Here is a 26,867-nt window from a genome sequence, read left to right on the forward strand (position 1 = left end):
ATGAATAAATAGGCCATAATAAATAAAGTGATAACTTTTTAACGTCATAATAAACTAGACCACTATAAAACACTGGACAGAAAGCGTTGCAGAACAATCGGCTTGTCTGATAACATTGTCGGACTGAACAGCAGCTGGGTAGGAGGTAGCATAGTTCTTGGTAACTAGTGGGTGTAACGATACATATACTGAGCATCTTACGAATTTATATGAAGCCTGACAGTAATGAGCCAACTTGTGTGGCAGTACCAGAGTGCAGAATACCTGTCGAGAAGAAACGTGGTAAGAAAAAAAAATAAATAAATAATAATTCCCTTCAAGTCCTCCACCTTGTAAATGTTCACCCTGGTTTTACTCCATTCTTCATCTCTGTCTTGTAGCAAGTTTTCGAATTTTGATGAAGCTAAGTTTAATTTCCCCTGTAACACGTCTGCAATGGACGTTCATATTCTCCCGGTTGAACAGTTCCCAACAAGTAGCCATGCCTCAAACTCACACTATAGGTTTAGAAATTAATGTTAAAATCAATGTTTTGATGGTGCCTGGGAGGCTCTGTGTTCACACTTTGGGTAAACCCACAAAGAAAAATTACTTAAACTTGACTAATAAAAATTGGGGGGCCTGTGTAGCTCAGCAAGTATTGGCGATGACTACCACCCCTGGAGTCATGAGTTTGAATCCAGGGCATGCTGAGTGACTTCAGCCAGGTCTCTAAGCAACCAAATTGGCCCGGTTGCTATGGAGGGTAGAATCACATGAGGTAACCTCCTCGTGGTCGTGAGTAGTGGTTCTCACCCTCAATGGGGCACGTGGTAAGTTGTGCGTTGATCGCGGAGAGTAGCATGAGACTCCACATGCTCGTATTCTCCGCGGTGTCATACGCAGTGAGCCACGTAATAAGATGGATTGACTGTCTCAGAAGCAGAGGCAACTGAGACTTGTCCTCCACCACCAGGATTGAGGTGAGTAACTGCGCCACCATGAGGACCTACTAAGTAGTGGTTATTGGATATTCCAAATTGGGGAGAATAGGGGATAAAATAAAAATAAACAATTTGGATATTAGAATGTATTTTGACAAAAATATTTACACACATCACCCTCTAGCTTTTATATTGGCTTAACACTCTGGGCAGATCTTCGGGTTTCTGTCTGTAGGCTAGTTCACAGTATGGCTTGTTAGTGCAAAAAATAACATGCTAATGTCATTTTTGTGACACATCTATCAACATATGTTATTCTTTGTTATTCTATTATATTTAAAAATAAATTTTAAGTGAACACTTAATTGAGGAGACTTTTATTTGGCAAAACAACAACAAAGCATTAAATTCTGGTGACTGAGAGAAGCATATTTTTAATATTATAATTTTAATATTATAATTTTATTGAGTTTATAGCATTCATGTAAATACTGGCTCAAGCATTTCTAAAAAAGGTTATTTAGTCTAATATCAGAAATTAACTTTTCTATTAAGGGGAAACATTTGCCCCCTGGAGTTGTTTTTAGGGGCTTTTTTTCACTATTATGAGGGAATAGTCATTGTGTTACTTCAAATACTTTAATCAATTTCTTAAAATACTTGGTCTAGAATAGAAAAAGACATTCATCTAGCGCATGTTTATATGAAAAACGATTTTATTGCAGAGTTTACACTACACGATTTTAAGCCCGATTTTCATTCGCCGACAGTTTTGTGGAGATCGCAGACAAAAGCCTGAAATCGTGGGCAAATCAGAGCTCACTCCCGTGAGTGATGATCGCAATATATGAACTATCAAAGACGCGATTTGAGAGAAGCGCCGATGTGTCGCCGATGTCAGCGAGATATCTAGAATGTTAAATATCTGGACCTGTCTGCGATTCCAAATCATGCAATGTGAAATATGTTTTCGCTGAATATAACTGCAGAGTTGACCTACAGCCAATGAGAGAGCAAGAAACGTGGCACGGGAAGTTTCAGTGGGAGGAGTCCTGATGTACCTGCAACAAAACATCAACTAGCATGGCTGCGGTATCAAGAAAGTCACATTGGACTGAAGAAATGGAGGAAACATTTGTGGAACATTGACAGGTGCACCAGCGCCTATTTGATGTTTCATCTGAACTGTCCCACAACCGGATGGAGAAAGAGAAGAGTTGGAGAGAAATTGCCAATTCTCTTGGACAGTCGGGTTAGCAAATAGGTAGATTTTTCAGTAGGGGGTACTTTTTCATATTGTAACCAATAAAATATATGATTAAAAACATCCCCATCATATTCTGAAATGCAGAACATTTGATCATGCATTTGTTTTTGTATCTTGCATCACTCCTTGCATCTACTCTGTTGTGAAACGTAATTTGGAGTCCAGGCGTCGGGGATTCGTCAATAGTAAAATGTCTTATGTGTTCACCCATCGCGGATTCGTCGTGTAATTTGAAAACGCTTCGACTTCAGTGACAAGACAGACAGTTTTGTAATATGAACGGTACCACGATCCGACGTCTTTGAAAGTCGTGTAGTGTGTAGGAGCTTCACTAAAGAAGAAATTATTTGAGGGTCAGCATTGTTATTTTTACAAATAAATGGTTTACGTTCAAAGTATGAGGCACTTTTATATTTATTTATATTTGTGATTTGGTAACAGTTTTCTGAAGTCCCATAAATATAAGACTGAAAAACAGTGAGAAAGATATTGCAATATATCGCAGTTTTAAATTGCAATACACCAAATATAAAGAATTACAATTTTATTGTACCGTGACCTAGATGTCAATATAATATCGGATCGTCAGTTACCTTGTGATCCCCACCTCTATAATCCAGTATAATAAAAAAGAAACTTTTTTTTTAATCTTTACTTAAACCGATAACAGAAGTTCTCACGCAACAATTTTTTTTTGTATTTGTTAAATATTTCTATTTAAGTTTACACTTTTAATTAGGTTATCTAAATAGCGTAAATACTATTTGGTTCCAAACAGGAAGGTCATCCACCTTACAGATACAGTCAAGTGATTTACAAACACTTTGTGAAATGGTTTGACCGAACAATTAAAAACTCCTTCACAAATCAACATTATGAACACGTACAAAAACTCAAAATACTGAATACATGCATTGGAACCAACAGTCTGTATTAGTGACATAGCGCCATACCTGTGTCAGGTAGATATCAAAACTCTGAGAGAAGGGTCTGGTGGAGGCCAGATAACGTACAATTAGGCAGGCATCCTCATAGTCCACAGTGTCTGAATTCATCCTGCCAAAAGTTATTTTGAATCAATACCACGATATATCCAAAGAGATTAATGTCGCAACAAACAATTACTGGTAATATAGTGTGCAATTATACCTGAGTGTAGTAAACTGATTGGGAGTTGATTTAATGACGGAGTGGAGGAATTTCTTGCGAGTTTCAGCACGCTGCATGATGTCACCGGTGGTCTGAAGCTCTTTGGCATGCTGTGCGCTATCAGAGTCATCCTCCTTTTGATTCTGATTCTTCATGGCCTTCTCTGCCTCCGTAGTGCAGTCTCTGAACCACTGAGCAATGCAAAACTTGCGAGCAAACTATAACACAAAATCCGATTATGGAGAATTAACACTAGAGAAAGAGGAAAATTATGCACCAAACACTAGATCACTTCTCTAAATACAACCAGACTTTACTAGTGATAGGCCACAATACTCTCAGCTGGGCCAGTTAGGCCAAATAATCATTGATACCCTCATATCCATTACTTACTGTGAGGGCGGGGTCTGTCTCTGTGTTCTCATCCATATAGTCCAGCAGAGCTTTCTGTAGTCGCTGGGTCTCATGTCCCTCTGAACTCTGAAACACACAAGAAACATATTTAACAATATATAATTATTAGATGTGGTATATATGCACTTGCATGTCAATTACTCGCATTTACCTCTCGGAGGATGCGGTCGATGGATTTCTGATCCATTGTGCTGGTGACAGAATCCTTCCTCAGTCTGGCTGCAACAGTGCCCAGATAGTCTAGTGATGCCACCCGCAGTGCCATTTCTGTCTGCTTGTTACTAAACTGGTGCACCTATGATGAGCGCATGAAGTGTCAAGGGTCACTAAATGAGAAAGCACGTCCGTGTGTGGTTTAGTGCAAGCTGTGCTGGACTGAATAGTCTTTTCCTTTTCTGCTTTTGATCTCACATTAACTGACAATTGTTTTATTTATTATTACAATGCCACAAATGAAAAATGTATAAACTGTTTAATTTATCATTAGTTTCAAACCTTATTTGTCTGTTAAACCCTTATAACTCAATTTCACAGTATATTTCAAGTACTTTCTTTTCTATATTTTCAACAAGCATAACAGATAAACATTTTGAAAGACAAATTGTCATATTATATTAGATAAAATTACTACATTAATTTTTTCATTTAACAGTTTAAAAAACAATAACATTTTATAAAATGTATTTATATAAGTACATTTTAATTATATGAATCATATATACAGTATATACACATAGAGAGTTAATTATAACAACATATATATACGTATACATATATTGTATATATACTGTACAGCTGTCAAAGTTAACGCATGCAATTAATTAAAAAAAGTTTAACGCGTAAATTTCACACACTACACTTACTCCATTCACTCCCATTCAAATGTGCATTTTCCAACTTAATTACCAAAGAAGCACCACAAGTCTTTATCACCACAAAAAAATTGTTTGCAAGTGCTTTTCAAGTTTAGTTCAAAGTGTTGCTGACACTGACAGACACACTTATGTGAAGCATAAATGCTGCTTCATGACTGCTGTAGCAAAGCGCACAGCCACAGTCTACCAGTTGATTAATATTGTGGAGGATTAGAGTTTAAAAGGTTTTGCCTTATTCTTCATAATTTGTTTACTTTGCTGCACATTCCCTGTTCAAGAGATATAATGCACATCACAATGAATACAAAACTTATGTGGACTAGTTCTTTCAATTAGTCAACCTTCCATTTAGACTTTGGAAAATGTTTAATGTTACTTGAATTAGAGCTTTTTTTAGTGCATTTCTATCTTTATACTGTGTCAGGCTTTGTTTGGAAAATGTTAATAAAGCATTATTGTTACATGTTGTTTTGTTTCCTTTCCTAAAAGGAGATAAGTGCATTTTGACCGGAAAAAATTAAATTTCTAGAGTAAAATTTCAGCACTTTCAAAATCTGCAAAGACGGCAATTAATCGTGATTAACTATGAAAAATGATGTGCTTAATCGCGATTAAAAGTTTTAATCGACTGACAGCACTAAAAGTTATATATAAGACTCATTTTTAGTATATCGGAGCACAGCTAAATTGTAATTGTTTTAGTTTTACATATTTTACAAAAATGACATGTTTAAATAATTGTATTTAATTTGTATTTAATTTATTTATTAATCATTTTATTTGGTATGACAACCTCAACAACCCATTCAATCCCATCATAAACACAAAGTAGTTTGTAAATACACATTATGGATGTGTTAAAAACTTCAGTTGAAATCCATTCACTAAGAAATGTTCAGCTAGTGAGTTGAGACTCTATTGCTGATCCTGAATTTGAATATGACTGTTTGTTTTGTGTGTATGTAAGTGAGTCCTGTTTTTACCAGTAATCTGCCCAGCAGGCTCAGCAGTAGTTCTGAGGCGGGCCACTCAGGTTTGTTGACAGTAGACAGCAGGTCCTGCACAAAGTTTTCAAACAGCGGCCTGTAGTCTTCCTCACCCTGTTTACTGCCACACCTGAGGCACGGTTAACAAACAGAAACACATGATGAGTACTTCAGGAGCAACACAAGGGAATAAAGGAGAAAAAAAGTAGAAATGATCTGACTTTTTGAGGAAGACAGATAGAAAGTTCTGAGCCGTTCGTCTGGCTGTCTCATACGAGTTGGTAATTAACACATCATCGTCAACCTGAAAAACAATTTCATCCAAATTTTCACTTTTTCAAATATAATTATGTAATTGCTTAGATGTTAAAAGGAAGTCTCAGTCAGCAAACCTATAGACCGTCTGATACACATCTCGCACAAAAACGGGGACTGCTTCTCAATTATTTAATCCCATAACTTTGTTGCACAAAAATCTATTATATTAGTATCAACGGTTTCATATTATCCATCTCTAAACTCATAAAAAATGTAGTTAGTCACTTCACATGTCAGAAAGACGATCGAAGTGGGCGACTCTTGGACAAAATAAACTGCATTGTGCACCAGACTTCATCCTGATAATCAAAAGTCTGACTCTGTGAAACTAGCTCAACGGTGTTAGGTTTGTAAGTAGTACCTTCCTGTGATCATCTTCAGAGCTGTCTTTCTCAGAGGGCAGGTGGACCACACACTGAATTAACTGCAGGACCAGAGCACTGACCATCTGTATATATATCGGCTCACCCTCTGCATCACTACTGTTCAACCTAGACACAAAGAGTGAATCAAATCCACATGCAGGAGATGCTTATGTACATCACGGATCAGTAATCTGAATAAGGGCAGTCATATCAGTACCTGAAGTTCCTGAGGCTGCGTTTGCTGGTGGGCAGTCTGGCTAACGAGGTAAAAATCTCCTCCAGAATTAACTGTCTGTGTTTCTCATAACGAGAGAAGACCTAAGAGATATGGCAAAATGCCAGAAGACAAAAATTAGCTTCGGAGAGCACAAAAGTACACAAGAGCATAAAAAGTTTTAGTATTTTAGTTTTATGAATTACCCTTTGCTAACTCCTGCCTTAAAAGCGTATCTGACCAATCCTTTCTTAGCAACTGCTGCCATTCAGCATTTCTCTAACATGCTTTTGCTGTTTTTCCAATGAGAGCCTATGGGATTAATGCTTGTTTGAGTAGTTTTAAGCAGAATTTTATCGAAATAATCGAGATAAAAAAATCGGAAACATTGTTGCTGGATCACTTGTAATAGTGATGGAAGGAATCCATAAGGAATACACACAAGTCTTTCTTTCTTTTAAAAAAAAAAAAAACTTTAAATAAATCTCTAGGAGAGCATAATATGATTAAACTGTGTCAGTCCGCATTACCAAATGAACATGTGTAACAACAGAGAGGACACCAACATTTGCTCCCAGGTAAATTGAAGCTAATAACATAAACTTAATTCATTTATGTATTGATTCATGTCTAGGTAAAGGTGTTGGTAAATAAAGAGTTCCAGTATCAAAGTGAGCGTGATACGAGACGTTATAAGCAGCTATGTTCACTTACGCTGATGTTATCAGGTATGGAATCGCCATTTAAATAGCTTTTCTCTTTTTAAGTGACTGTGATAATCATTTGCCTCAATTTTGATTCACAGTCTCCACAGTTTTTGATCAAATGACTGTATATATTAACAATTTACTTCACAAAAACATCAGATTAATATGCCTTGCAGTGTCACTTCATTCCAGCCTATGTAAAAATATAATCCATTCCATTTATGAGAACAATATGGCAAAAACCGTGCCGTTCATGGCAATGTCCCATTCATTCCAATGGGGAGTTCCACAGAACTTGTCAGAGTAAGCAAGAGTAACCAAGATAGGAGGAGCTTAGCGAAGGGTCAATTGCAACAAAATATTTGGTTTAATCACAAAGTAAAACCAACAGTCTAATCCTGTTTTTTTTTGTCACATTCCTGCAGTTAAGTCACCAAAAAGAAAAAAATTGCAATTAAATCATGATGGGTAAAGATGTATTTTTTAACAGGCAGTGATTAACAAAGACTGCGATAAGATACAATGAGTGACACCATGCCCTATTGAGCTAAGTTCATTTTAGGGATGTAGACAGTTAACCGATTAACAGGCATTAACAATTTGTTCAACTAAAAATATCAGTTAAGTGTGATGTTATGTACACACAAGGGCACTGTTAACATGTAAACCACTGTCTTCCTCTCAGTCTGAATGACAAGAAAATATGAAGCATGCGCTCTGGGATATTTTCGTCTATGAAGACATGTTCCGATGCCAATTTTAAAATAGAACAAGCAAGTTTGACATTGTTACTTTTAGTTGCCCTTTTCCTCTTTGAATTTAACTTTATTGAAAGATGACGCAATTTCCTATAAATAACAGGAGCAAAGGTAAAAACAAACCGTGGATTTGCACATGAAGAGTGCGCGTGAGGTCAAGAGATTCCTGCATTTGTATAACTCGAGTCTGAAGGAATATAAAGTCATCTTTATGGGTATAAACTCATGAAAAGAAATAGTCTCATAGCAGTCGAAGCATGCATGCGCCAAACACCTGTGTATGCACGCACAGTAAGATGAAGTAACCTTTGAAAGGCTCGCATTCAACTCTACGCAGACACGGAGCGTTCCTTTGTCAAAATCTAAGTAGACATTGGTTTATTCTTCCATTGTTTAACTGCCAAAAGTTTTCACTTCGTAGGTTAATTTGGCATGCAAGCAATCCATTCAAAATTAGTTTGTAATGAAATATAAGAAGAAAATATAAGGTAGTTCATTCAAAGTTAATAATAATAGATTAAGCGACCCATTTAAAATACTTAATCTATTCCAAATCCGACGCTAAATTCAGCTGAAAAGGTGCAACATATTTGCCTTGCATTATGATCATTGTACATTAAATATAGAACATGACACCTATTCACTGAATCATACAGGCATTTGTATTGAAAATAATTGTATGAACAGTGCAGGACCAAGAGAGCAACCCTAATAGCCTGTTCTAAATGTAATTCACCATGTAAAATTACTTGCCATTAAAACAAGACATTATTGAAAATAATTAACGGGTAAGCCAAATCTACAAGAGAGACAAAATGCACTGAAAAGTTGCGTGTAATTCATGACATGCTTTTGCCATTGATCTAATCTGACAGCTGTTCAGTAAAGAGCATTAACAAATAACAGTTACGATGTTAAAAAAAATAAAATAAATAATATATATATATATATATATATATATATATATATATATATATATAGGATAAAAAACAAATAGGCCTGAGAAATATACAACAAACCTAATGTTTTCTAAACATGAGGTGCAAACAGAATAAAAGATCTGTTTATCAATCTAAAACAGTCATTTACTAGTCTACTTCGAAGCATACATTTTTGATGGACAAAATTAAAACATCAACATGGTTCTGACTGGCGATTATCCTGCGCTTGAAAAAGCCTGCTCAATGGAAAAATAACTGAATGCATGAAAAGATTAAACAAAGACTCAAATGTGAAAACATCCATAGCGAATTCCAATCCAACATTGCCACGCCACCACCAAAGTGATAGCAATAGATACTATGCTGATCTTGCTTGTCTAGCGAGAGGACATTTTTCTGAGCGTGCCACGAGTGAGAGAAGGAAGCACGTGCAGCCTGAGTGAAATGAAACTTTGTATTTGCTCCAGATATTCTATTTTTTAAATGGTATTTGTATCATTAATTATATTTAAAATGTGTGACATGAAAATGACAGTAATATAAGCACAGCCTCTGTTAAAATATAAAGCCAAACATAAATGAGTAAAAATTTTCAAAAAGTTTAATGGGGAAAAATCATCACAGTCTAGTAATTCCAGTGTCGAATAACAGCCTCAGAACCAACTACAGCCGTGGCCAAAAGTATTGGCAGTGACATAAAGTTGGTGTTTTGCAAAGTTTGCTGCTTCAGTATTTGTAGATAATTTTTTCACATGATTCTATGGTATACTGGAAAACAATGATAAGCATTTCATGAGTTTCAAAGGCTTTTATTGGCAAAAACACTCAATTTATGCAAAGAGTCAATATTTACAGTGCTGACCCTTGTTCTTCATAACCTCTGAAATTCACTCTGGCATGCTGGATATCAGCTTCTGGGCCAAATCCTGACTGATGGCAATCCATTCTTGCCTTATTAGTGCTCGGATTTGATCACAATTTGTGGGCTTCTGTTTGTTCACTCGCCTTTTGAGGATTGACCACAGGTTCTCTATGGGATTAAGATCCGGAGAGTTGCCTGGCCACAGATTCAATGTAATGATCATGAGCCACTTCATTATCACTCTTGCCTTGTGACATGATGCTCCATCATGCTGGAAAATGCACGGATCATCACCAAATTGCTCCTGGATCGTTGGGAGAAGTTGGTCTTGCAGGACGTTTTGATGCCATTCTTTATTCATGGTGGATTGTGAGAGAGCCCACTCCCTTGGATGAAAAGGTACACCACATATGGATGGTCTCAGGATGCTTCACTGTTGGCACGACACAGGGCTCATGGTACTCACAGAACTCATGGAAATTTGGGTTTTTGTGACATTTCATTTTTTTGGCCAATTAAGCTTTTTGCATTATTTAAAATGCATCTGATCACTCTGCACAATAATCTAGAAACAATGCGAATCAACACCACAACAACTGAAGCAGAAAAATTTGCAAAACACACAATTTATGTCACTGCCAATACTTTTAGCCACGGCTGTAGTCTCGCACATCCCTTGTTTTTAAAAATCTACGTTTGATAAAAACTCTGAAATCGCCTGTTATTTTATGACCAGGAGATATATAAGGGGAAAATGGCTGATTAATTGCTTTAAAATAGAAATAAAGCAAATACAATTATGCAAAATACTATTTTATGTATCCACCATTTAAAGGTGTGGCAAAAAGAAATTTTGCACCCTGTAATCAAATGTCTAGATGTTAATATTAGTGTAGGAGAGGCACATAAACTGAATTTGCAGAGATTTCCTACTAATCTAAGAGAACATACCGCTGTCACCAACTTTATGGCACAAAGCTGCAGCTCACTGACATTCTCAACAAAGAACGGAGTGATGCCCATTGAAGAAACCTGCAGAAACAACGAAAATACCACGAGAGAAAAATTAGCGAACTTGATACACCACATGCACCTTGAAAGAGACATTTAATGCAGATCAATTCCTACCTGCAATATGGTGGTATCGGTCAGTAGCTGAATCTCCAGCAGTTCAGAGATGTTGCTGACCACGTCACACACTTTGTTATAGAGCATGATGATGACTCTCTGCTTGGCAGTGGAGCACTTAGCTCGCTTTGCTCTGGAGCTGAGCATGGAACCTGAGACACACACACACACAATGAAGACCACATTTTGGTCAAATATAATGTAAACGAGCAGTTTAAATTTAATGTAGTTCAATGTGATGGTGAATTAGAACAACAACCAAAAGGATTTGATGGTCTATTATGAAAATATATAATGAAAATTCTCTATTGGGAGTTCTGGTAATTTTTGTTTTTAAATATATAAATATATATATATATATATTAATTGAGGTACCTGAGAATGTGAGAAATTCAGCATCGGACTCAATGTAATCAGTTTTGCCACAAAAAAATTGCTTGTGGATATTTCATACTTCCCATAATTTTTTTATAAAACATTTTATTTCTTGAATTTGTACTCTTATCGAACAATTCACTGAAGAATGTAAACATTCTGAAAATGATCAAAATTCAGCTTCGAACACGATGCGAACAGGATTGGTGCAAAAACAAGATCACAATATTTCATTCTTTAATTTCATTGCTTCAGATTTGGTGTGAACAGGCCTTTAGCTGAAGTAGAAGTAATGTAAAGAGTTAAATGTCTTACCTCCTTTAGGGTTGACTCTATAGACTGGATCATATTGTGGGTACAGAGTATTCTGTAGGTGGAACTTTGTGTATTGCAGAATTCTCTCTATAACGTCCTCAATGTACACAGCTTTGGGCATGCGTGATGAAGTCATGATGTTCAGGGCTGTTAGACACGCATCTGCTGATTTTGTCACACGCTCCATGATGAGATCTCGCCAGAGGCGCTCCTCATCCTCTCCCTCATTATCCTAATGAAGAGTAGAGGATTTAATCTACTTGCATCCAAACTCCAAGCATAGGGTTATTGAAACTGCTAAGACGCATTCAATTAACCTTCCACTCAGTTAAACCTCACAGCAATTTGCTAAATCAATGTGTCAAGTAGAAGAAAAAAAAGAAAAGAAAAAAAAGGGGGCATTTTAGAATATTATATATATACACACACACATAAAATACATAAAATATTATGAATATTAATTTGGTCATGCTGGCGACGCAACTTTTCTGGAGAAGAATGAATTTCTGGCTCACTTAACCTTATATCAAGGCCCTACTTTGTTCGTAAAAGGGTTTTTTATTATCGATTTCAAAAGCTTGTAATAAAGGCACCATTTGCTCGATCTCCCTTCTTTTATTCTTTGATCATTTCACTAAATGCAGCAAATAAAAGGCTTTTTTTCTACCACTTTCTATCACAACAAAACGTGTTTTGTGACCACCCATAAACATCCGTTTTGTTGGGTGGAATATCTCGGCCTCTGAATGTGATGCGTGTGTCTTGGTGTCATTTGAAAGTTAAGAACCTCAGGTTTGCAATGATGTATAACATTTTATCATAAATAGTGACAAACATATTCAAACAATGATTTATTTATAATACTTTATTTTGGTTGAACTGTATTTTTTTTTCAGGCCTTTTGAGACAACAGTGGATTACTTACCCAGACAAGCTGAGAGAAGTAAAAAGACTAATTTTGTAGAAATTAGGTAAGAGATGATATAGAGTTTGGGGCTATTTGCGGCTTACAGAAGCAGTGATCGAAGCATACATGAGAATTGTTTTTATTAACTTGATTTTTTAATACACAATTTCACTTTCAAACTCTTTTGATGATTTTTTGGGACAATATAATCCAAAAACGAATGACTCTAATTTGCATTTATAAGATTTTAATGTGTTTATTATATCTCATTTGATATTTAATAAACATATAATAAACACTAAACTAACAGTACAATAACTATGTTTATTGTGTTTGCATTTGTGTCTGTAGTCAATGAGTCTTTGTGAGTGACTGTATGTACTTATGTGGTGTGTGTGTGTGTGTGTATGAGTATGAGTGTTCTTATAATAACATTTTGACCTTTTCTACAATTTTCTGGAGAGGATTTTCAGAAAAGACTGGATGTCTATGGGTGGAGTGGAGTTGGGGCTCCATTTGCCTTTCAGATCTGTATATTATGAAAGAAGGTGATGGAGACAAACATTTTTCAAGTGTTAACTGGCACCTAGATGACCGATTTAAGACCAAACAGAGCCTTTATTAAAAGCTTTTGAAATGTAACACAAAAAAGGGTAAATTTGACCCATATGGATTAATAGATGGATAAAAAAAATGGCCAGGTTCAGATCACCTCTGTGGAGGATGTCAAGAAGTTTCAGGGCAAAAAAACTCAGAAGTTGATGTAAATCAGTGTTAAAAATTCAAAAGGGTTCAACTGACCAATAAGACCAAAGAAGGGTTAAAGGTTGACTTCATATTCCTGGTGCCTCATTCCTATTTTACTTAGTAAAGTTTTTGGCGAAGCAACCTATGCTTTCAAACAAGTAAACAATCAGTTTCACTTGTTCAAAAGACACAAGAACCTGGAAAAGCTTAATTTCGAGAATTGGATTACATGTAACGACACTTCAGGTTCTGCTGTGGTATTCAAACTGGCATCAAGAATTCACAAAACAACCCTAGTATTAAGGCCTTGCAAAATTCTGGAGCTTCATAAAACCACACAATGGATTTCTTTAATCACCTCACATAGCGCCACTTAAACAACTGACATAAATAAGGATTACAAGTACAACTTACATTGTTCATGAGTGTAGAAAGACTGGATCCATCCAGAATATTCTTTTCCAGGATGTTCAACAGCTTCACCAGTTTATCAGAGGGAATCTGGGAATTAGAGAAACAACTGAATATGTGGTAGAGCTGCACGATATTGAGGAAAGGGTGATATATGATGTACGACACGATAATCCTATGATTATGTCACAGGAGCGTGTAGAAGATCAGAACCCCCACCGAAGTTTGAGGATAAAATGACTGTTTATTACAGAGATCACAAACATACAGGGCTCCATACCACACAAATGACTATGGAGCTATTGGCTCCTAAAATTTAGGATCCAAATGGCTGTTTTTAGTTGCCAAATTACAGAATATATAATTTCGGTAGTTTTTAAAAATCATTATTAATTTAATGAGGTTTTAAACAATTAGAGGTAAAAGATACTGATCTTGGAGAGTCTCTTACCCTGCAGGTGATATTCATGGCTTTTATCTTAGCAGATTCACTACCCAACTCATTAAGCTGCTGTTTCCCCAACAACAACTCTTGAGGGATCTCATCGTCATCTGTGAGAACATTCATACAACACACAGACACGTCAACATGGAGGAAGAGATGATCTTAAGTCAAAAACTAAAGTTTGATGCAGTTCATAGAAACACACATGTATTGACCTTACCCTGAGCAGTAAAGTCCACATCCTCAAGGTTCTCCAAGATGTTGTCGATACTCAATGAGAACCTCTTAAATGTGGAGGAGTCCATCATTTCTGCAGAGAAATGTTGTGAGATTTATTGAGCATCATTCTGACAGCCATGGTGACAGGGGGATCATTGAGTGATTCGGTGAGGAGGTGAACGAGTTTACCTTCGGGTGTCAGCTTCGGTTCATATGCTTTCCTTTTCTTTTGCTTCTCTTTTGACTTTAATCGTCTTGCAACTGAAATAAGAAAAAAATAAATCACAACCACAGACAAACTATGCAAGTATATACCAAGAAAATCTCTTCTAATAATAACACTGGGTGCATTTAGAACAGAATTTATGCTAAATTGTTATCACATGACCTAACCACATTGCACATTTAATTCAGCAAGTGGCATACACTTATCTCAAAAATTAAAGGGACAATTGCAAAAACATCTTAGTGTTTTGTCAGAATGCCAAGAGTTGAGGCGAGAAGGGAATGTACAAATTTGCTGTTGATATTTCTGCTGGGTTATTTATCATCGAAGATATGAAAAGTACAGTCAAGTTAATTGCATTGTGGGTCGCACTACTCCATGCAGTGTGCTCTGGTTGTATGCTGCACATTTTGGCAAATGTAGTACTGTATTTTCCGGAAATAAAGTCACAGCTGACTATAAGTCGCACCAGGTCAAAATCGCATTTTTACAATTTCTCATATTCTTTTTATGTTTCATGAAATAAACGTGACAACGACACATCTGCAGCTTTTAGTCTGTATAAAACAATATGCCCATTGTATGATATTTACAATCCTATTTGCAATGTATGAATTATCTGGTTCACTGACTGAATGTATTTACTGTGTGTGAGGAGTTGCATTTGACAGAGGTCTAGAGTTTGTTAGAATAATAATGTTAAGACAAAATATAAAAAAAATGTACTTTGTAAAGTAAGTACTTTCTGTTTTGGTGCGCTTGTGTTTGGCCAGCAGACATCAGTTATATATTATGTATATAAATCGCTTAGGACTATAAGTAGCAGGACCTTTCAGATGATTAAAAAAAAAGGTGACTAATATTCTGAAAAATACAGTAGTTAATTTGTGCAGTATACAGTAGAGTCTGCCATTATGAACAAACCCAATGGGCAATTGAATGTTTTTCTTTAAGTAATTGTTCTCAGCTAACCGTCGCTAAGGCTAGGAGGAGGAGAGTCTTCGTCAGAGTCATCGAATCGGCCGCCGGAGCCTCTGCGTGAGTCATAGTTTCCTTTTCTGGGATCACCCAAACTCTTCCTTTCTCGCTCATCAAACTCCCACGTTCCATCACGTTCCTTTTTCTGACGTTTGCGAGATGCTGTAGGAGAAGAAAAAGAAAAATGTCCTTTTTTTAACTGATGGCCAGTTCATCCTACAGGGATGTAAATATACCTTGTTTCAAAGAATTGTTCAAATAAAAGGAAAAATAAAAAAGTTGTTTTGCAGTATATAACCACCTGCCTAATATTGTGTAGATCCCCCTCGTGCCGTCAAAACTGCACCAACCTGCATATCAGAACAGCATTCTGAGATGATATCCTTCTCACCACAATCGTACAGAGTGGTTATCGGAGTTGCCGTAGATTTTGTCAGTTCGAACCAGTCTGGCCATTCTCTGTTGAACTCTCTCATCAACAATGCAATTCCATCCACAGAACTGCCACTCAATGGATGTTTTTTTGTTTTTGGCACCATTCTTGGTAAATTCTAGAGACTGTTTTGTGTGAAAATCCCAGGAGATCAGCAGTTACAGAAATACTCAAACCAGCCCATCTGGCACCAACAATCATCCATGCAATTATTTAATCAGCCAATCGTGTGGCTACGGGTCAGGAGCTTCAGTTAATGTTCACATCAACCATCAGAATATGGAAAAAAATTGATCTCAGTGATTTGAACCGTGGCATGATTGTTGGTGCCAAATGGACTGGTTTGAGTATTTCTGTAACTGCTGATCTCCTGGGATTTTCACACACAACAGTCTCTAGAATTTACTCAAAATGGTGCCAAAAACAAAAAACATCTAGTGAGCAGCAGATCTGTGGATGGAAATACCTTGTTGATGAGGTCAAAGAATGGCTAGACTGGTTCGAACAAGACTACGGTACCTGATAACCACTCAGTACAATTTTGGTAAGAAGAATATCGGGTTGGCGCCGTTTTGGTGGCATGAGGGTGACCTACACAATATTAGGCAGGTGATCTGTGTAATAGGAGTACCTCTATAACCTTTTAATTTGATTTTGCTCCATATTTATCCCATAAAAACAAACACACTACACTAGCTAGCTATTGCCAAGAAGATCCACACCGTGGGGTCCACATCCACAACACAAAGTATGTTATGATTCAATATATTGCAAGCTATTACAGTATCATCTGAAGGTGTGGCAAATTAGCACACAAGAGTGAGAGAGTGCATTAGAGGGATCATTGGGATCAGTTTCAATCCCTCGCCATCAGTTTTCTTCACAGAGAAATGCAAGTTTGTCCTTATTTAGATTAACTGAGTTTTTATAAATAATACCTCACAGATAAAATTAAACAACGGTGTTTCCTTTCCAGGTGCTCGTTTAATTTTTGCTTCCACTGAACACCAGCTGCACCATTTTAAGACAACATTGATTCTGCGTTTTACACATTTAAGCCATCTTTACAGTGCAAAGGTGGCACAGAAGCTGCATCTGAAGTGGCATTAAAGTGTATTCACACAGGCTGTTTAATGCTGCTCAGAGCAGGCATAAGTGCATTTATGTAGTAAATATAATTGCATAAATGTTATGAGACTAATGTTTTAAATACAGAAATATGAAACAAATGAAAATGTTAATTAACTTTGAACTATGAAACTATAAATTCTGTAATATATGTTCAATCATGACAACAGTTTAAGAATGCTCTGACGCTGCATTTTATTTATAAAGATCATTAGTTCATTAGTTCCTTTGATTCCAGGGGCTAAGGTTGGGTCAAAGCAGGCATAATTTAGTCTGGCTTTTATGCGTCATTGCGTCTTTACACCGAATTTTGAGCAGGCACAAAGCAGCCCTTAACTCAGCTGTGTAAAGACACCTGTAGTTTGTTTCTAGAATTCCACCACTCTTTGCAATTTACATAATTTTGGGCTCTTTGGAGTGAGTCTGGACTGCAAGCTTTTCCTTTCCAGCTGTATCAGGCACTTGGGCTGCAGTGCTCCTCTGGTTAAAGCACATCATTAAGAGTTTAATATGATATCATGTTACGTCCCACGAGATGAAACTACTAATCGACAAAGAAAATATTTGCAGTCAATATTTTTTACTGACGACATTGACAATGTCGACTAATCCTTTCAGCCCAAGAGTAAAGTTTGCCTTAGCAAGGAATTAAGCAAAGACTTTTCAAATAATAATAATCTGAAAATAATTGAGCATTAAATCCTATCCATGGCAGGAATGCTACTCACAGTACTGCTCATCCTCTGAGCTGTCCTCTGCATATTTGGGCCTCTCGTTAACAGTGCTGCGTTTGCGTTTGTTCATCTTCACTCTCTCACACAGAGGCATGGTGGACTCGATCTCTGCCAGCAGCTCAGGAGGAAGGTCCTTCAACACAGATGGGTCTATCCCACCTGTGAACAAAGACTTGAATTACTAACTCTCCATCTCCAATGGCAACATTAGAAACCAGAAGTGAGCCTGAAAACTAGATCACATAATAATCAAACACTGCTTGCTGTGTAGACAGTTTCATTGATCATAATGGGAGCAATCTGGTCTCGTATTGTAAGAGGCCGCTGAGTTTCAGTGGAGAGAGACAATGTGGAAATCTATTAGGGGAGGGTAACAATATTGTTTTTTAGATGCATCACGCTCCTTATTTAAACAATCTCGATATCGACTCTTAAATACAAAGATCGATTCAAGTAAAGCACATGCGACTACATTTTTAAGATGCTTAAAATGCATTTGAAGCCTGGTTTTCACATAAGTGTGGCATGAGACATCACAGATGCTTGAGCAAGTGATGCACTCCTGTTCTATTTTAGTGTAATTTGGAGCGTGCTTCAACCGGGCTTCCCTCGGTAACACTCCAGAGACAGGAAAGTGCAGACAGAGTGAATCACTTGATATTGTGGCAGCTTCCCTAGATGATCACAAGGCTTACTTTGATATCACTGCGCAGAACTCAAATCTTAAGACCCATTTGAAATCTGAAAATGTCTAGTTTAAAGTGCTATAGAGGAATTCAAACCTCTCAAACAGGTGAACAGCCTAGACATTATAAACAGCACCAAAGAGGAAGAGACAATGCTCTGCATGCAACAAAGTTTTTTTAAATAACACCTCATCACCCTTGTTTGACAGAAATGTTAGTTTAAAATAATTTATAATACATTTGGATTACTGTGGCAGGTGTTAAAAAGACTATTTACAATGATATAACCACAGTAGTGATTACTAAGCATAAATCATCAGGAGCCTGATGCAGTGTGATTAAAGTTAACGAAAATTAAAACAAATACTAACCAAAATATTTTCTGTTAACTAAAATAAAAATGATCTCAAATTTATATTTTTTATAGTTATATTTTTTTAATCTAGTAGGGTGAATATTGGCAGGGTTTGACATTAAGCATTACCATGTGCTTGTACTTCGGGCAAGTAAATTGGTCATGTCAATTGTCAGAGTAAAAATTTTACTTATACGGATACAAAAAAAAAGGGATGCAAGAAAAATATAAAAGCCTCCATCATAATTTACTACCAATTAGAATTAAGCACACATTGCAGAAAGACAGAAAATCATTACTGACCCTCAAGCCTGTATTAATTTCTTTCTTCTGAGGAACACAAAATAAAATTTTGGCAGAATGTTAGATAATGCATCAAGTATCATGAACTAACATTGAACAATATATTTTTACAGCATTTATTTGAATGCATTTGAATTAACATCAACCAAGATTAATAAATTATAAAAGTAATGTTTATTGTTAGTTCATGTTAACTGATTTAGTTAACTAACGTTAACAAATGAAACCTTTTGTAAAGTGTTACCAAATTTTCATTTTGGGTAAATTATCTCTTTGATAGTACAAGTCATTTCTCACCAGATGCATTAAAAATGTCTGTTTAATATTGATTAGATGCATTGAAAATGTTAACAGATAAAATCCAATTAAAAAAAAAATATTTTATGTTTTATTAACGCAATAGTATTAATGTTGTTATAATGTATATTGTTATATACTTCTTAAAATTGACTGATTCACATGGCAGAAAATCCTGTTTATATACAGTTGAAGTCAGAAATGTCATATTAGCAAACTACAGTTTTGGCAAGTCATTTAGGACAACTACTTTGTGCATGACATGAGTAATTTTTTCAACAATTGTTTACGGATAGATTCTTTCACTTTTAATTGACTATATCACAATTTCAGTGTGTAAGATGTTTACATACACTTAAGTTAACTGTGCCTTTAAGGAGCTTGGAAAATTCCAGAAAATGATGTCAAGCCTTTAGACAATTACCTTCTGATAGGAGGCATACTGAATTGGAGGTGTACCTGTGGATGTATTTTAAGTAGGGATGCACCAATTGTGAAATTCTGGGCTGATACCGATACCGATGTTTAAAATAACAATTTGGCCGATACCGATTTGTTTGTTTGTTTATTTAGTTTTTGCTGTTATTTAAATCCCTCTTTTGTGCCAGTGAAACAAAGAAATCTTCATTATAAAAGTCTTTCAGCCCTGCATCACACTATCTTTGAATGAGCAAAAATTCAATCATACAAATTCATGAAACAACGTTTAATATAACCTTTCATATAACAAAGATTCTTTTTGTGAAAAATAACTTTTCAAGAGCCTTTTTAGCCTTCTTTACACCTGCTATACAGCAGAATGTTTCACTAAATCACAGACCAGACAGTAAAATACTCCAACACCACCAACATTTTCTTCACTTATTTGAAAACAAACCACACGTGCGCACGGCATCCGTTGCCCTCTTCCGTCATGCCATAGTCGTGTCTAGCCAGTGGCTGCGGGTGGTATTATAGTACCACCTGTTGGATCTTCTCTGAAACTGCAGCTGGGTAGGCAACTGTTGTCCAAGTCGACCGCAAATAACCAAAACATATAAACATCGGCCACTGCCATCGGTGAATGACATCGCAATTTGCCGATAGGCCGATGTCACTCAACAAGGTGAATATCAGCCGATACCGATGTTTGGACGATACCTCGGTGCATCCCTAATTAAGGCCTCCCTTCAAACTCAGTGCCTCTTTGCTTGACATAAATGGAAAATCAAAAGAAATCAGCAATGACCCCTGAAAAAAAAATACATTGTGGACCTCCACAAGTTTGGTTCAACCTTGGGAGCCATTTCAAAATGCCTAAAAGGTACCACGTTCATCTGTACAAACAATAGTACACAAGTATAAACCCCATGGGACCATGCAGCCATCATACCACTCAGGAAGATGCCTTCTGTATCCTAGAGATTAGAGGTCGACCGATATGGGTTTTTTCAGGCCGATGCAGATCTTTTGAAATCAGTGTCGGCCGATTAATGCTGCCGATTTATTTTGGCCGATATGTGCTTGTTTTTAACCTCTTATTTGAACCTTTTATTTGAAAGCTAAAATGTAACACAAATAATTACTTAAGATACACAAAATTTCTCAACAAATACATTTATTGAACACTTGACCAATCTGCACTTGTACACTTAAATTAAAAATGCACAATGTAAAAACATATTGCATAAATAATGTATAACAAATATATTAAATAAACAAAGCAGGTGTTACAAACTGCTCCGAGACACAAAGGTTGAGATCCAAATGCACATTAATTAAGCGGCAATCCAGACACGTAATCCAATATTCAGAGCATCCAAGAGAAGCACAGGCATAACTAGGGATGGGTATCATTAAGGTTTTAATGGTATTACTACTCTTACCGATACTGCTTATCGATCCAGTACTTTAACGGTATTCTTAACGGTTCTTTTTATGTTATATATATATATATATATATATATAATATAAAATTTTATTTCAGGAAGGTCTACTAACATTACTGTTCAGGTGTGGTCTAAAAAGAAATCTAATAAAGTAATCAACTGTAAAATAACACTGCATAGTTTATCTTAGATTAATGCTTATTAATGCAGAAGTTATTCATTCAAGAGCTGTAAGTGATTTTCTCTTTGCCTTTTGTTGTTTGATTCGCAGTAATGGCTCAATCGTCAGCATGTTTATTAGACTTCTTCCCCTTTAAGACCGAGTTCAGATCTAATAGGCTCCTGATGCACACTATTTACATAACTACGTCCATTTAGGACATAAACTGTGTTTAAGTGAATCTCCAAGCCGGTCGTTTTGACATATTTTTGTGTATAGTTGATCGTTTAGACGCGCACATGAAACCCAAAGTATCCTATACTTGTCTCGTTGCTGTCTGTTTCGGAGCGCGCACCACCTTGGGAACGGTATCTCTTGCGCTTTTTTTATTATTAAACGCGTCCCGCAATTAAGCAACAGTAGCTAGACTGCATTTTACAACAATCACCGATCGTGCTGATTCTGACGTTAAGTTTGAGTTTTAGGGAGAAATGTCAGTGCACCGCTGTGAAGGGAAGGACGTTGTGCTAGAATGCGGCTTATGTATAAATATTATTTTTACAATCTTTGGAAGGTGAAATCTAAAATAAAATCAGACTAATATCACAGATCTAAAGTGTAAACAGGCTACGTTTGAATGTTTAGTTCTGTCACTCATTAAGCAGGGCTCGTGTTGTGCTCGCTGTGGCACCATGTGAGAGAGATCTCTCTCTCTCTCTGACTGCGAATAGCTAAATTACATCACAGACAAATGGCGAGATAAAATAACTTTCTCTTTATAGCAATAATAAATGTATTTTCTTAATTTCTCCAGTACCGACAGCAGAACCGATAACGTCCGAGCTTTCCAAAGCCAGTCCTTCAATAGCCTATAGTGCGTTGGTATCTTTTTTATTACTTATTTCTCTGCATTGAGTGACAACCCTCTCAAATATAAGACACACAAACAGAACAAATAAAAGTCTCAGATTCACTGTCTGTAATTGCTAAATTCTTGCTTACTTATTGTGACATGATAACAACCCTTCTGCTGTGATAATGCAACTTCAACTACGCTATCAATATCCAAAGTAGCTGAACGTCATGTCGCCTATCGCGTTGGTCGCGTTTTTTCTTGAAGTTGGCAGTAACGTATCAAAAGTTTTTAATTAAATCTAAAGAAGTTATACAAATTTAACCCTTACTGTTTTCTCCAAGGAACTTAGCTCCTTCCTTAGGCACTGGATGAGGTCAGCACACTCTGCTGGAAAATGACTCTAGGGGCAGCGTGCGTCGAACACGTGTTCCACAACAACACTAGGCTGCCCACAGATGCGCCTGCCTAATAATCGGCTTGATATACTTGGATATTGGCCGATGCAGATTATGTTAAAAAATGCAAAAAAAAAATCGGCCGATTAATCGGTCGACCTCTACTAGAGATGAACGTAGTACGAAAAGTGCAAATCAATCCCAGAACAACAGCAAAGGACCTTGTGAAAATGCTGGAGGAAACAGGTATCTATATCCACAGTAAAACGAGTCCTATATCGACAACCTGAAAGGCTGCTCAGCAAGGAAGAAGCCACTGCTCCAAAACAGCCATAAAAAAGCCAGACTATAGTTTGCAAGTGCACATGGGGACAAAGATCTTACTTTTTGGAGAAATTTCCTCTGGTCTGATAAAACAAATGTAACTTTTTGGCCATAATGACCAATAAGACCATAATGCAGGAGGGACTGGTGCACTTCACAAAATAGATGGCAATCAAGAGGAAGAGAAATTATGTTGATATATTGAAGCAACATCTCAAGACATCAGCCAGGAATTTAAAGCTCTGTTGCAAATGGGTCTTCCAAATGGAGAATGACCCCAAGCATACCTCCAAAGTTGCGGCAAAATAGCCAAAAGTCAAGGTATTGGAGTGGCAATCACAAAGCCCTGACAATGTGCAAGCAAGGAGGCCTAAAAACCTGACTCAGTTACACCAGTTCTGTCTGGTGGAATGGGCCAAAATTCCAGCAACTTATTGTGAGAAGCTTGTGGAAAGCAACCCAAAATATTTGACCCAAGTTAAACAATTTAAAGGCAATGCTACCAAATACTAACTAAGTGTACGTAAACTTCTGACCCACTGGGAATGTGATAAAAGAAATAAAAGCTGAAATAAATAATTCTCTCTACAATTTTTCTGATATTTCAAATTCTTAAAATAAAGTAGTGATAATAACTGACCTAAAACAGGGAATGTTTTCTAAAATTAAATGTCAGGAATTGTGAAAAACAGAGCTTAAATGTATTTGGCTAAAGTGCATGTAAACTTCTGACTTCAACTGTATGTAACATCTAAAGTTCAGTAAATATGCACTTCCCCACTGCGCATGCTCACAAGCTGCTGAACACTGCACTAGATAAGGCCAGAGGAAGAGAGAGGTATGCGATAGAGGGAATTCCCCAAATAATGAACGTGAAACATGCAGGAATTATTACAATTGTTCTCAATCCCTGCAATACCATGGTATTGAGCTCATTTTCGTTATTGAGATTTTAATCAGACTACTTGTCCGGTCAGGCAAGTAAAATTCTCTTTAACTTGCCAGTTCAAAATTCCACTGGCCAAGCGTTAATGATGGGTTAATGATCCCTGATGGGCAAAGTGGGACACTTTTGGAACATTTAGTTTATTAACACTTTGAAATATGATTCAAAAGCAACATAAACTAATATTATACCTTTAAAGAAAGCTTAATATTCTAACTTCTAGACAAAATAAAAAAAATATTCAATAATGGGAAGTTGAACCTTTGAAGACCCTCTTTTTACCAAATCCCAGATTTTTTTTTAAGCAGTACTGTTAAAGTGGGACAGAGGAAACATAATTCTCTAGAAAATATCTACAATGTATTTAGAATTAATTTAAGTTTTAATTTTAATCTTAAAATTAAGTTCACTTTTTTTATAACCTAAACCAGATTTAACTCAAATTTCTAAAAATGTGTTCTCCCACACAATCCCAATGTAAAATCATAAAAAACACAAAAGGTTTGTTGGAGAGTGTCCTCACTGCAAACTGTAGTGCAATGGCGCTGGTTGGACCCAGGGTTTGCCCAGTCCATCACACTCCCTCCACCGGTTTTTCATCCCACAGTGCACCCTGGTGCCATCTCTTCCCCAGGTAAATGGCGCACACGTACACAGATGTCCACATGATGTGAAAGCAAACGGGACTCATCGGAGTAGGTAAGTTCTCATGCTCGCGTGGCCATTGTAGTCGCTTTTGACAGTGGACAGGAGTCACGCAGCCCCATACGCATTCACTTCACCTGTGAGTGGTAATGATTTGACTCATCTGTATGTATACTGCATTAATGGCCATTAAGTATGCTACAGTAATAAACAAAACATTAAAATATAAATGCACATGAGCATTAAAACATCCACTTCATTACTAAAACCCACTACTCATGGGATTAGATCAACTATGTCATTGCACTATAGTCTGCAGTGAAGAGTACTTCAATAGTTGACTCAAAAAATGAAGTCTCTTATCATTTATTCAACCTCATGAATCCCATATGTGTATGATTTTCTATCTTCAGCTGAACACTAAGATTTATAAAAAAAAATACCTCAGCTCTGTAAATCCTTATTCAACAAAGCTCTAAAAAGCACATAAAGGCAGCATAAAAGCAATCCATATATGGTTTAATCCATGTCTTCTGAAGTTATCTAATCTGCTTTAGTTGAGAACAGACAAAAATGTAAATCCCTTTCACTGGACATCTTGCAATTGCAGTCTACAGGAACGATCATGACTTCAAGCTCGATTATAGTTACTAGTAGAGTTCGCAGAGTGCTATACGGCGCTGGGAAATATAATCGAGCTTGAAATCATGACTGCCAAGGAGATGGCAAGATTTACTGTAAAAATAGGACATTAATAATGTTCTGTTTCTCACCCACACTTATCATATCACTTCTAAAGACAAGAATTTAACCACTGGAGTCGAGTGGATATATAAAAATATTCAGATAATTAAAATGCATTACATTCTTGTGGCAGAAGAGTTCATCATTAATAAGACAATACACAAAGCGGCTTTAGAATACAATGTATTGTTTACTACCACATGCTGTGAACTGTGTGGCAATGATTGACTTATGTTCAATAAAAACATAAGTCAATCATTGGCACACAGTTCACAGCAATCCATTTCGCAAGTTAATTTGTCAATCAGTTCGAGATTTATTATGAGGGCTTGTTTAAGGAACCGTCAATGAACAGCTGCGTCAGACATGCTTGTGTAGCGTCTCGGGTGCATTGCGTCATAAACATACATTTTTAGGTCACTGTGTCAAGTTAAATATAGAAATAAGAACACATATTGAGATCCCATAGTTCGGATTTGCGCTCCATCAAGTGTTTTGAACACAAGAACGTAACACATGTTTGTGTTGTTCTGCTGCTCAAGGGTATTTTTCCTCACTATATAAACTGCGCACTGCCACAGAGCTGAAATTTCACTTACTGCCCTCTGGAGTAAACCGGTGGTACTACAAGCTTGCATTTCTCAGGAATCTTCCATATTACGTTCCGGGGGCATTGCGATTAATTCGATTATTTTTTTTTTCCGTGAATTTTTTTTATCAATCGCACTGAATTAACGCGTTAACGTGCTATCCACAAACAAAACACCCATCACTCATTGAAAAAGACCAACTATTTTGTGCATTTGAGAGATCAAACTTTATTTGGTGGTGGTGGTGTAGTGGTCTAAGCACATAACTGGTAATCTGGTAATCAGAAGGATGCGGGTTCAAGCCCCACAGCCACCACCATTGTGTCCTTGAGCAAGGCACTTAACTCCAGGTGGCTCCAGGGGGATTGTCCCTGTAATAAGGGCTCTGTAAGTCTCTTTGGATAAAAGCGTCTGCCAAATGCATAAATGTAAATGTAAACTTTGATGAGAAAGAGTACCACGGTGTCTGAAAATGTGCTCGAAGCTAGCTACCTTGTTGCCATTAAGTCTGCCTGCATGCAAACCAATTGTGAAAACAATGTTGGGTCCAAATGCTGTCAAAGAAATAGCAAAAGTGCCCCTTTCAAACAATTCAATCGCCAGACGCATTGATATGTCCGATGACATTGAGAGTGTTGTACTGGAAAAATAATAACTAGTGGAAAATTTGCACTTCAGGTTGATGAATCAACAGACTTAAATGAACATGCCCAACTGTTAGCAAATGTACACTTTGTGGATGGTGAAAACATCAGAGAGAATATTTTTTATTTCATTTATTTTTTTATCAAAAACAACAGGAGAGGAAATATTTTGGATGACATCCAATTATATTGAACAAGGAGGACTAAAATGGGAGAACTGTCTAAGTGT

At 36.7% G+C, this 26,867-nt stretch overlaps 1 protein-coding gene across 2 annotated transcripts in view; it reads right to left on the reverse strand.

Moving 5' to 3' along the window:
- LOC127643312 (nipped-B-like protein A) overlaps positions 1-26,867 on the reverse strand; it is a 66,804-nt gene that overhangs the window by 16,865 nt on the left and 23,072 nt on the right. For both annotated transcript variants that reach the window (XM_052125996.1, XM_052125997.1), the window contains exons 10-26: positions 17,820-17,984; positions 15,525-15,692; positions 14,516-14,587; positions 14,328-14,417; positions 14,114-14,214; positions 13,666-13,752; positions 11,598-11,829; positions 10,908-11,059; positions 10,731-10,811; positions 6,515-6,615; positions 6,294-6,423; positions 5,836-5,918; positions 5,612-5,744; positions 3,905-4,048; positions 3,733-3,819; positions 3,340-3,557; positions 3,144-3,246 (exon numbers count right to left, since the gene is read on the reverse strand). In XM_052125996.1, the coding sequence (XP_051981956.1) occupies positions 3,144-3,246; positions 3,340-3,557; positions 3,733-3,819; positions 3,905-4,048; positions 5,612-5,744; positions 5,836-5,918; positions 6,294-6,423; positions 6,515-6,615; positions 10,731-10,811; positions 10,908-11,059; positions 11,598-11,829; positions 13,666-13,752; positions 14,114-14,214; positions 14,328-14,417; positions 14,516-14,587; positions 15,525-15,692; positions 17,820-17,984 (2,147 nt within the window). The remainder of the gene's footprint in view (positions 1-3,143; positions 3,247-3,339; positions 3,558-3,732; positions 3,820-3,904; positions 4,049-5,611; positions 5,745-5,835; positions 5,919-6,293; positions 6,424-6,514; positions 6,616-10,730; positions 10,812-10,907; positions 11,060-11,597; positions 11,830-13,665; positions 13,753-14,113; positions 14,215-14,327; positions 14,418-14,515; positions 14,588-15,524; positions 15,693-17,819; positions 17,985-26,867) is intronic.

This window comes from Xyrauchen texanus, chromosome 4, assembly GCF_025860055.1.
Source record: "Xyrauchen texanus isolate HMW12.3.18 chromosome 4, RBS_HiC_50CHRs, whole genome shotgun sequence".
NCBI lineage: Eukaryota > Metazoa > Chordata > Actinopteri > Cypriniformes > Catostomidae > Xyrauchen > Xyrauchen texanus.